The 12,193-nt window shown below is 45.5% G+C and overlaps 1 protein-coding gene across 1 annotated transcript; it reads right to left on the bottom strand.

Annotated features, from left to right (window-relative positions):
- Positions 1–775: 775 nt before the first annotated feature.
- LOC128467040 (von Willebrand factor A domain-containing protein 5A-like) lies at positions 776–11,691 on the bottom strand. The gene is made up of 19 exons (XM_053448547.1): positions 11,640–11,691; positions 11,233–11,435; positions 10,686–10,908; positions 9,591–9,760; positions 9,341–9,455; positions 9,000–9,169; positions 8,480–8,568; positions 7,906–8,050; positions 7,552–7,631; positions 6,654–6,768; positions 6,355–6,513; positions 5,900–6,003; positions 5,380–5,582; positions 4,746–4,841; positions 4,561–4,620; positions 4,382–4,480; positions 2,530–2,654; positions 1,630–1,756; positions 776–1,149 (listed from the first exon to the last, which is right to left on the bottom strand). Exons 1-19 carry the CDS (start codon positions 11,680–11,682, stop codon positions 1,070–1,072), a joined length of 2,406 nt encoding a protein of 801 aa, XP_053304522.1. The 5' UTR covers positions 11,683–11,691; the 3' UTR covers positions 776–1,069.
- Positions 11,692–12,193: the final 502 nt, after the last annotated feature.

The following is a 12,193-nucleotide window of genomic DNA, read 5'->3' as shown; positions in this document are numbered from 1 at the left end:
GTTCTTTAATGACAGATTATCCATTCTGGGCTTTTAGCCGCAATGCAGAAAAAGACACAATTTGCCCCGCAGCGGAGGGGCATATGGCAGTTTACCCCAATCAATGTCGACCAACCAGGATCTGGTACCACTCGTTCGCAATCTTGTGCACTCCTGACCCAAACTCTCTGAAGATGTATGGACCTTCCCAGCAGCTTCCAAAAGACCTGGGGATTGAAGAGGTAATGGGGGCAAATTTAAGAATAGGGGGGCTTGAGTGTGTAATGTTTTCTATCATTGTGAAAACGCAACTGGTGCTAAAGTCAAAGCGAGACCGGCTGCTGTGCCATCTGGAGATATTAGGGCAGGGGTGCCCAACCTCCAGCTGCTGCAGGACTACATTTCCCACAATGCTGTTTCAGCTAAGGGGCTGGCTGAGGAGTATGGGAGATGTAGTCCTGCAGCAGCTGGAGGGCCACAGGTTGGACACCCCTGTATTAGGATAACGAGGTTTGGAGCTGCTCAGATCAAAATCAACTCTCTTAGGAGACGTGTAACCGGCGTCCATTTTTAGCTCTTATGGTACGGCTCATGTATTCTTCCACCCCAGCTGATTGGGGCTGATAAGTAGGAATACATCAGTAATTACGCGTAGGGGCATGACCTGCAGCTTCGTTGGCGGCCGCAGCCACAAGTATAATTAAATGGCCGACCACAAGACCAGCCCCGATCTGCCTTCAGATCTCTCATCCACGCCTTCAGATATTCCTGCATCGATCTAACAAAACATCATAAATCAACTTTAACCCAAGAGATTTATTTAACTGGACACCAGCGAGATGCTACAATGTTGCACAGATAACTATAGCATTCTACAGTATGACAGATATCAGACCCGTCCTGTTGGTCCTTTATAGGGGAACAAATTAACCCCCCCACACACACGGTTTGTGTGAAATCGGGGATTTGAGACGTTTTCTTGGTTGCCGCTTCACTTATTCCAGTAACGCAGTCTGCGGTGGAAGAAGGTTGGAGAAGTTGGGGGTAAAGCCTTTCGCCGTCTTTGGTTTTCCACCAGCCTGTTCCTCGGTTATACGCCGAACACGTCAGGAGCCACGGAGGATTTCAGCAGGGCGTTCCCAGCTTGGACTAACTCGCCCAAAGAAGACCCTAACGAGAAAGTTCACTCATGAGAAAGGGCCAAAAGAGCAAAGCGCGATTAAAAAGATAATCTATCCAACCGGGAAAAACCAAAGACTCATCTTCCTATGTTTAGTAGATCGGGGATCAGATAACAGAGCGAGAATTCATACAAACGGCGGATATGTATCTGCTTGAAAACATACGAGGCAAAGACTAAAACCGTAAAGAAAAGAGAAATGTTTATGACTCATTTGAAGTGGACGCTAGGAACAAAGACAATTTGTGGGGGGGGGGGGTCTCCTTTAAAAAGTCAGGAACCATCTAATCCAATACTATGGGGGGGGGCAGAGTATAAAACTCTGCCAGATAAGTTGCTTAAATCTACTCCCATTAAGAGATATCAGTGACCCCGATGCTCCAGGCGACCCTGCTCCGATGCTGCAGGGTTTTGCTCGCTATAGATATATTCCTGGGTGTGAGTCGGATAAAATTATGATCCTTATTTACCTGCTTTGGACTTTATCCATGACAGCGCCTTCCCTTCCAGAAGCTCCCACTCATCTCTCTGCTCCAGACCCGATGTGTGAAGCCAGAGTAGAGCAAGAATCGTGGTCCACACGGGGGTTTCCACAGCCTGGGAGAGAGTGATTAATGTCGGGGTGTCTCACGCATAGCATTAATACGGGGTACTGTATTTGCAAGCACTAGAGCGGCAGAAAAATGGATTCATCGAAGGACCGGTGCGTCTAAAATACATCCGCAACTAAAAAGCCGTTACAAAGTACAGTAATGTTTCCGTCAGCCCTTACATGCACTTTTATCCATATGGGAACCAAGTGTTACCTTTGGGTCTATTCAGAAGTAGAGCGATCAGTCGATTTAAAGGTTAATTTGCTAATCTGCGAGTTGTTTGTGAGGGCATGAGAGTACCTGCGATTTCAAAATAACTCCCCACCACAGTAAAAACTGAAGCCGGTGCGATTGGCTGCAACAAGCAGCCCAAACTTTGACTATTTTTTCTTGACCTCTTTAAACCGTGCGTGTCAGCAAATTAAAGAATATACCAACAGATGTCTAGACAATACGCTAATAACTGTTTGCGCTTCTTTGCCTATATATTGTTAGAAAATTAAGGGGGGGGGAGAAGTCCGCGAACTGGACTCTCCCCTGTGCGCACTTGAATAAAGAAGCTCTTGCTTACTCAACTCATTGAACTGGTGTCGTCAGATTTCTTGCCGACATTCACACTGCACTGCAGCAGGAAGTTGTAAGCCACTTCCTGTTATCTCCCTGCTGGAGTTGAGAATATCGCCATGCCCCCAACAGAGTGGCCTGTTATATATATACAGAGACTGGAAACACCTATGGTTCCCGTAAGCAGGTTGTCGGGATTATTTATTAGGTCACCTGTTCGGGGCGGTTCTCTGTGAAGTCCTCCAACACGCCCAGGATAGAGGCCAATTCTGAACTAGGGTCCCAGGAGCCGTCAGCGTTCTGCAGCGTGATCAGCCTGAAGACAGCAGGGGTCTGCTCTGTTTTAAATGAAAGCGAACAGAATTAGAAGAAAGTTCTCTTCCAGGTCACGGAGGATGCTTTGCCCAATGCCGGTCAGACAGGCCATACTCAAGTTTTAGTTAACCTTTGACCTTGAGAGCAGAGCCGGCTCTCAAACAGGCACCGGTGGCTCAATACAAACCCTGATTGGTCCAGCGGGGATGATGAAGAGATATTGTATCGGACACAATGGAGGACAGACCAGGATACGGGTAGACAGAGGACTTCTGGTGCAATGTAGAAGAACTTTAGGTCCAGGTCAACCGAGAAAGTTGGCAGATGCCATTAGAATAGTTATTTATATCTAACCCTATATGCAGAATGCAGGTGGTGTTTTTTGACCTACAACACATCAAAACAAGTTGTCCTTTTTGCATCAGGGGCCTAATTAGAAGCCACGGGGGGCCCCTGATGCAAAAATTGCCCCCACCCCCCTGCTTCACAACCTACATGTCCCACACTGCCACCTTTGTCCCCAAATAGTTGGGAGTGTCATATTGGCCCCCAAACAGCTTCTCTGTGCCCAACAACAGCCTGCCTATACTATCCTTGCCACCAAAACTGCTTGGAAAACCCCCACACAGCAGAAGCTGGACGTGCACACGATGCAAAGCACAGACCCAACGAGAGTCACCAAAACAAAGCCAGGAGCAGCCACTAAAACAGGAATTCCCTGAAGCAAAAAGTAAAGTACAGCGGATTCACCGGCAGCAGTAATAAAATAAAATACATAGCACGCTACCCGACAGCCACCTAATGCGTTTGGTGCGATGCTTAACACTGGGAATGCGTTAGGTGGTACCGTGATGTGTACCCGTCTGTGCTGCTGATTGAGCGGTTTAGGAGTACTATGTGCATAACTAAACTAGGATTGTTTTTACTGCCATCCGGTGAGCCTGCTGTCCTTTACTTTTTTTGCTCCACCAAACAGCTTTTAGTGCCCCCCAAACAGCCTGTCTGTGCCATCTTTGCCCCCCCCTGCAAACACACAAACGCGAACACGCGCCTACACAAGAGCACAGCTGCCAACATTTAAAAACAAAATTCCATTTGCAGAACTGCTATCAATTACCACACCTAGTTAACAAGTGGGCTTGTCCAACAACAACCCCCCCCCCCAAAAAAAAAACTGTACCACAAAATTCTGGGCTGTTGGCGGGTATGTGTTCCATAAAACATGGCTTTAATTAAATCGTGTTTTAATTACAAAAAAATATTACAGGCCAATGCCATGACGTGGTGGCGCTAGGTGACGGCAGGATATTAAAAAGTGCTGCAGAAACATATGCCGTGGAGGAGGACATTAAACGAGGGAATATTCCTGAACAAGGCAACTCTTCTGATTGTAGCAAGTTTCAGAATATAGAACGTCAGCGAGCGTCATAAATGCTTAGCAGAGAACAGGATCAACAACTTCCAGGACAAGGACTTCCAGCGACATCCAATTATTAGCAAATATTTTAAGAGGGGATATTTTTCTTTTTTTTTTAATTTTTTTAATTTTAACTTAGTTAATTAAAAAAATAAAATATCAAGAGGAAAGAGACCTGGATTACGATCTTTCCGACTGTTCCCGAAACGGCCATCAAGATGAAGAATTGGAAGTAAATATTACATAGAAGCAGTAAATTATACAGTTAATATAATTATATTATAGTTGCAGGCGTAGAGCTGCAGAAAAGCTGAACGATGGCAAAATACACACCGGTTTCTGGGTCAGAAGACGATAAACCTGGTTCTGGTTGGTCCGGAATTTTGGAGTCAGACTCTGGGCCAAATATACTGCAGACTGCAATTTCTGGGACTGGATGGGTAAATACAAAAAGAGGGGTTAATAATAAAGAACAAAAACACAAACACAATGTGGCAGAGCCCGAGTCTCACCTTCGGATGCCCCCGCATTCCCGCCTGGCTGATCCAAGGACTCTGCAGCGGCGCATGTTCCTAGAACGGGGGGGGGGGTGGAGTGTTTATGTGAACAGAGGATGAGGAGAAAAGGTTTTCGTATTGAAACAGGTTCTACAAAAGGAACGTTCTAAAGAGGTTTTAAGAAATACATGCAAAATTACCTCTCTCTCTAATCGATGGAGCTTCACAAAGTTCTATTACCATGTCCAGCATGGGTACCGGGGGGCCAGCCATGCAACGAGCCATGTAGGGCATTGCTGTAAACAGAAGAATACACAGAAGGTCAGAAGAATGTCGGTGTTTTCACCCCAGTCTCAGAGTTAAGGGGCTCATCGTCCCCTCGAGTCTTGTCCAGCCCCTGCCGGAATAAGGCATTTTATGTCAGTGCCCAGCAGCAGATGGCACGCAGACCACGATGGAGGAGGTCCTGGTAAAGAAGTCTGTGCCGATGGCTACATTAACCTCCACCCAGGTACAATTGGGCTGTGGGGGGGCACAATAGCGGCATGCCTCTGTTTAAAGACCGTCCTGGCCAGGTCAATCCCGCATAGCCCCTAAAATCTGGATTGAAATCCTTTTTTCCCCCCTGGGGGCCAAGGGAGTCCATAATTTACCCTCCATTCTCCTGGCACCTAAAGCGTTCTAGATTGACGGCATCCACTTCCCATCTGGTTTTTGGATTGGGCCCATGCCCCTCCACGGGGTTATTTGCCAGTTTAAACCTGCCTCCATCCCAAAGGGCAGGCGGGCATAGATGCCCATGGATGGCTCCGAGGAGCAGCTTACGGTCTCTACCTGGATGTGGGATGTCACGACGCACCGGAGGACCCTCAACAAGGCTCTTGCTTTCCTTGTCAATGGCCACATAGGCCGTAAGGGAGGAGATGACTCCCGACTGGAGACTGGTCTCCAAGATCCTCTTTTTCACCTCCTCAGAGTCAGCGTCGCCCTCTAGCTCAGAGATCAGAGCCTTGGCTGCCAACCTGTGGATGGTGGGCCTAGCAGGAGAAGACAAACAAAAAACCAAGGATTTTCCAGAGCTTGCCATCTTCCAAGCTTCTTAATGGACATTATCACCCCATAATACTTCTGCAAGTGCCCTTAATTACACTCAAAACATTTCATACATATAATGCAACTTTTTACATCATTAAAAGTTACTTGGTTTCTATGGCGACAATAAAAAAAAATAAACACATTTACTAGTTTGCCCCAGAATTTATACATAACCTTAATAAAGACCTTTCCTTATCCTTAACCTTTATCATCAGCCCCCCGCCGTGACGCACAGCCTCCTTACGCTAGGGGTTCATACCTCTCAGTCTTCTCGGATTTCAGGGGTAATTCCAGATCATTTGTGAAGACTTCTTCTTTAAATTTGTAGGTAAGACTGGCTTTACCTTCCGCGTTCTCATCCACCTGGGTTAAAAACAAAACACAGCATTAAAAGGGCCATTCGCTTCTGGACGGACATCTAAGACTTTCAGCCTGTCAGTGCCTTCGCGTCACGTGTCTCCAGGCTGAAATTAAAGCATTCCCCGAGAAAATCAATTTGGGGTTGCTTATGGGAATGGTCAGGCCATCCAACATCACTAGGAGCTATATATATATATATATATATATATTTTTTTTTTTTTTTGAAATTCCCAGCAAAACTATCGAAAAACTCACTGTTGGGACCCATCATGGAAATCCACACAGGTTCCTTCATAGAAGGAAAAACCTCGAGGAGATGTTTTTCCACGGTGCCGTTTCCCTCCAAAAACCCACCTGTCCCTTCAGCTGGGCATAGACAATAGAGCGCTGGCCCTGGAAAATGGCGCTGGGGGCTTTGGAGATCGTTACGGCCTCCAGGCCAGGAGGGAGAGTCCATGTCAGAGTCACTTCCCTTACTATGGGCTGCAAGGCGCATTTCAGGGTCCTCAGAACCTATAGGCATAGAACAAGAGACGGTGAGGATACGTATTCCTGAGAAGTAGGGGTCAGGAACGAGGTTGGGACTCCCAAGCCCGAGACATTTTAGGAAGCCGACTCCAAAGGAAATGTGCGTCTGCACTCGGGGACCATACCTTGGGCTGCATTCTCTCGTTGCCCGTAATAAACTCGCAGGTGCCGTTCCCAGCGCCGGCCATGCCTTTAATAAGCGCGGTGGAGGCTCCTTCCCCGATCCCAAAAGTGAAACATCTGCAGAAAGAGGATAATGGCAAATAAACATTAATACCAAGCGGTTCTATACCCCCGATGTGACGTTCATTAACACTCGCATATGATTCTGAGTTATTTTTTATTGTTATTTATTTCTTCCACTGAAGGGTTAATCATATAAAAACACCCACTTTCAGAAAGCTTTTTTTTTGGTTGTTTATGAGAGAAAAGAAATTATACGTTGAAAGAATTGTTCTGAGGAAGGGTTTGGGTATTTTTTCACCCGTAATAGGAATGTTTTTTCTGTTGGTTCACCGAGTTATAAGAAATGTTAAATCCAGTAGGACTGGTGGGGCAGAACCTTTAATTCAGGTATCGCTAAGATGTATTAACACCTATGGAAATAAATCACACCACCTGCATTTATCATGAGGATTCAGAGAGATTTTCTAAAGAAGGGCACTTTTTGGCTCTTTGTGCCCTATTGCTTACTATTTGTAAAACCGAGCGGGGCAATTAAAAGAAGTTTCTTTAACCCCGTTTAGTTTATAAAGCCGTTTCTATACACGTTATCGGGGCTTTTAGGGCTGTAGAACCCTGCGATCCCCTCATACCCAGCAAACATTCTGACCTCCTAGAGAAGAGGGGCGTTAGGAGAGGAAAGAGGGGCATCAGGGGAGGCGAGAGGAGCATCAGGACACTCGGGAGGTATGGGACAAAGGGTAACAGTGAGCTCATATGTATCTGCAAGGGGCTTTGATAAGGGTGACCTCTGGAGCACACCGTATATTGGATATTAATGTACGTTTCACGCGTTGTTACCGGTGATTGGGGGAGTTTCTGCGAACCTCGGCAATCACACCCTTCGTGTTGGAAACTTCCCCGTCCGTGAAGACAAAGAGCTGAAAGAAAGAATTAAAAAAGGTTTTTCGAGTCCATCTTCGTAGGTTGGTGCTGCAGTAGTTAAAGATCAGCCATATTAATGTATTACAATTCAGATCATCTACATACAGATGTATTAACATTGTTACAGACTGGCCCCGGGGCCGATTTAGGCAGTTAAAGTCACAAACAAACAAAGATCTTTCAGCCTGACTTATTCCATGGGAAGAGGCTGGTGAAGGTGCGACGGAAGGTCCTCTCCCGTACGCCATTCCTATTTTTTGGGCGTCTTACCTGTCTGGGGTGCTCGGGCCTCACCGCCGTCTTGTAGATTTTTTGTAAGGGTTGCAGGATTTCTGTTCCTCCAAGATCCGCCTCAAGTTCATTAATCCTCTTTATGGATTCCGTCATGGACTCCTGGGTGTACGCCACGCTTTCCCTAAGACAAGAACAACAGAAATCACGGAGAAAAGGGATTTTTTTAAAAAGCAAAAATACCCAAATTTGTATGGGAAGCCCCTCTTCTATAGATTGCTACAGCAATGTTCTTATAGTATATAGAACCCTTTAAGAGGAGACAGCACTGGGGCCAAATGTTCTGGTAGTATATAGAACCCTATAAAAGTAGATTATAATATATAAAAGGCAAAGTCCATGTTCTTATAAGGTCTACATAGCATAGGACTGGTTCCTTAGACAACCTCAAGTTGTCCGCAGTCCAAGAGGCATATATATTACTACGTGAAGCCGGCTTTTACATGCAAATACATTAACCCCTTCTACGCATGTTTTATAATGGACTGAAGGTCCCATCATCATCATCATGACTGTCTGCTCTGGTAGAATCCGAAGTCACCGGTTGACTCACGGGAAGAAGGACTCGAACGTTGACCCGAATCCAAATACGTTGAAGTAGCTACCAAGTGGTAAGCTTTTCAGCAGAAGGACCAGCGTCTCCTGTAAAAAAAAAAAAAAAAAAAAATACCCCACACATTATGGAAGCATAAGTTGGTTTAATTAATTTTTATTTAGTCCAGTCATAAGTCTCAGACTTGTCGCTACGTCTTTTCATGCCCATGGACGTCTGGAGGCCTACAAGCTCAGGACTTCCTTCAAGGCTCTCATGAAATCCGCATTCATGGTTAATCCCGCGGCGTCTCCATTTAATAGGTTTTTTAAATTATTTTAAGGCAGTTGGAATTTCAGCCACCACCATATTGAGAATTGGGCATTAAGTAAACGGAACAGTAGGTCACACGGTCTTTGAATTCACTTGGAAAAGAGATCTAGCCATTGGAGTATCAAATGTTCCGCTACTACTGAAGGTTGCCCCAATCATACATCTTAACATGTTAACCCTTCATGTGAGTGGCTTCTACTGTACAAACCTTGGCACTTTGGATTCGAGATGGAGAATTTGGCTCTTGATTCATGTTACAGGTCATACTTCCAGATCTATCCATCACGAAGATGAACTCCCAGCAGTTAGATTGCGCTTGTGTAACGGGGAAGCTGGGGTAGAAGTTTAACATGACCACGGGCTCAGCCAACATGGAACCTTTACGTAGAGATGGAGGAGGAAAAATACATTAAATTACAATGCTAGAATGTGTAAGCACTAGTCAATGGCCATTTGGCTTCTACATCGTATGGATCAACATCAGATACCCCCCCCTTCTTAAAAAAAATTCAGGATCAGAATTTTACTGATTACTTCCAGTCGGCTCACCTGCTTCGTTATCCGGAAGCCCCGTCTCTACAATGACACTAGGTTTGTTCACATCCGCGTAATAGACAAGAAGTTCCACGTCTCGGTCAAACTTGTGACCCTCAGCCAGGGACACCTGCCGGAATAGTTATTAAATTGTGTATATGTACAAACTCTTCAATAAGAAGAAACTTGCCATACAATGTCTTTTAAGATGTAAAAAAAATGAGAACTATGGGTCTGAAGAGGATGATTCAGTTCTGTTCCTCACCTTGGCCGCCGTCTTATCCTCGTTAGTGTACTCCAAAGGGGTAATGGCACTGCTAGACTCAACCTTTGAGATGGCGTTTGCAGACTGGAAGTGAGTGTTCATGGTCAACGTGTACGGAATCCGGTCAACAGACAGCGCAGGGGTCTCCATCGTAACGCTGTGCTTTTCTCCTGGGGAGAAGGCAAGACGCGGTTTTAGGAGATGGAAACCATTAACACAAGTAGGCTGCGTGTTCTTTTATCAATGACAGGGAGTCATTAAGACATGGTCTCACCGGAGAACCTCAGAGGGTTTAGTTTACTGTTCTGTGTCTCAGACATAGGGTCAATACAAAAGGGTCTTCAGGGTCAATATCTTTCGATGCATTTTGAACCTGGTGTGTCAGATGTTACAAAAACTTTCCATATGCCCCTCATACCCTCAAAAGCCGTTTGGGCCAAAGGTGGCAGTGTGGGACATGTTGCTTGGTGAAATCGAGGGGCCTGGGTTAATTTTTGCACAAGAGCCCTGTGGTTTCTAGTTACATCCCCGAAGTTGCCCCTTCCTTTCCCACCCTGCCAAAAGGCTTTGAGGAACAGATCTTCTTGGCAACCACAGAAGCCTTCAAGGGCAGGTGGTGGCCAAAGGTTCAACCCACCGCCCCCCGGAAAAAGGAGAGTTACCCGAGACGCGTCTCCACCGCGCCAAGAAAACATGAATACATTCAGTACGTTTTACTGCGTTTCACCTTTGGGGAGTTTATCTGCATTGGCTCAGTTTCAGTATAGGAGGTGAGATGTTTCAGCTTGTGGAGCACTTACCCCCCCGAGGGTATTTAATGTATATTACAAGATCAATATTAAATCTTTATCGGTCGTCCTTAGAGATTTCCTGCCAATGTATTGCTAGGGATAAGAAATGAGAGTTGGGTTTTTTGCGTTTACAATCTTCCACGTCTCACGTGGCCGCCATTAAAGCACTAAAAGACGTTTCGATGGCTAAGAAAAGTTGACAACCATAAATTACATTGGAGGAAAAAGAAATTAGATTATACAGCATACCCACGAAGAGGGGCTACCTTTGGGGGAGCGTCACCTACAGTAATGACTTCCGTACCTTCTGGAGTGTATCTGGGGTTGAGCACGGCCGGCAGCACAAAACGCACCGCTCCATCCGCCTCCACCGGCAGCTCCCGCACAAAGCACAGAGTCACCTCCGCCTCCTGCCCCGGGAGCAGGTTCCCCACGCTGCAGCTGAAGATGTCCCCGGAGCTCTCGTCCTCCTCCAGTAGGAAGGCCTGCTGGCCCTGGCTGACGGCTTCATCGTAGGTTTTATGAGCCTGGGAGAACGAAACCATGGTCTTATTTCACCATATCCGACATATTCATGAACTCTATGATAGAGCGTTACCTGCGGTCAAATTCTAGATGAGGATCAGAGCAACAGAGGCAGTTAAGGGTCATCTAAACCTAAGCATAGAGTGTTCTTTGCCATCACAAATCCCCCACCTACATAAAATACCCAGGTCCTAATGTTCTTCATCTACAACACTTTTTTGATCATCTATGGTAGACCATCTTATAACGAGAGTTATAACATTTAAAATAAATAAATACAATGGGAAAAAAAATCTGGATTCAGCTCTGAAGGACATCAGCCTGACCTGCTCCTTCTCCTGGATTTCTGCCACAATCTTCTTCCCTTCCACCGTCGCCTCAAAGCTGTAGACGGCAGAGTCGTCATCCATGGGGAACACGAAGACGGCTTCCACCGCATTCTCCTCCAAGTTCTTATACTTCAGAGTAGCAGATACGTCGGCCACGAAGCCTTTCACCTGGACGTCCACCGAGATCCCCTTTAGGGGGACTGCAGGACACAAAACGGTAACAAATAATAGAAATTTCAGTTCCGTAAAATATCGCATAAAGGCAGTCACCTTAATTTTCCTCATATTTGGTTATTATTGTTAAAAAATAAATAGGTTCTTCCCTCCTCTTTCTCTTCACATATATTTTAGAAAGTCTAGGATAATCTTATCAAGCGGCATCAGAGCATCCTGAGAGACATCACCTGGAACCATCGCTGATGTGACGAGACCACAGCAGGGAGCCATGTTTCCAATTGACCTACGAGCAAACAAATCTGGTTAACGCCGGTAAAAGTAATGGCATTTGGGCCATTTGTGATGATCGTTCGGCCCCCATCCAAAGCGCTAGCCGTTTTACAGCGCAGAGCGGCCGGGTCAGGAGAGACCCCCCCCCACCCCCCCCAACAAGCCCGTGAACCCAGAAAAAGCAGGAGAGCTCGGTGAGACAGCGCCTGGAAACTGGGAACAAACTGGAAACGCTCAGTTATTTATTTGTGTTATTACCATGCAGACCCGTATGCAAATTATTAATGCAGGATTTGCATATGGTGCCCCACGGTAATGCCACAAACAGGAATCACATCTGGTGTATAATATATATATATATATATATATATATATATATATATATATATATATATATATATATATATATATATATATATATATATATATATAAGTTTGTTTTTTTTTTAAAATCAGGGCAAGTTAACAAATATATATATATATTTTTTTTTTTGTTTGTTATCCCCCCTCC

This window comes from Spea bombifrons, chromosome 1 (genome assembly GCF_027358695.1).
Source record: "Spea bombifrons isolate aSpeBom1 chromosome 1, aSpeBom1.2.pri, whole genome shotgun sequence".
Lineage (NCBI taxonomy): Eukaryota > Metazoa > Chordata > Amphibia > Anura > Pelobatidae > Spea > Spea bombifrons.
Note: the sequence above shows the minus strand (reverse complement) of the source record. Positions and strands in the feature narration are given on the sequence as shown.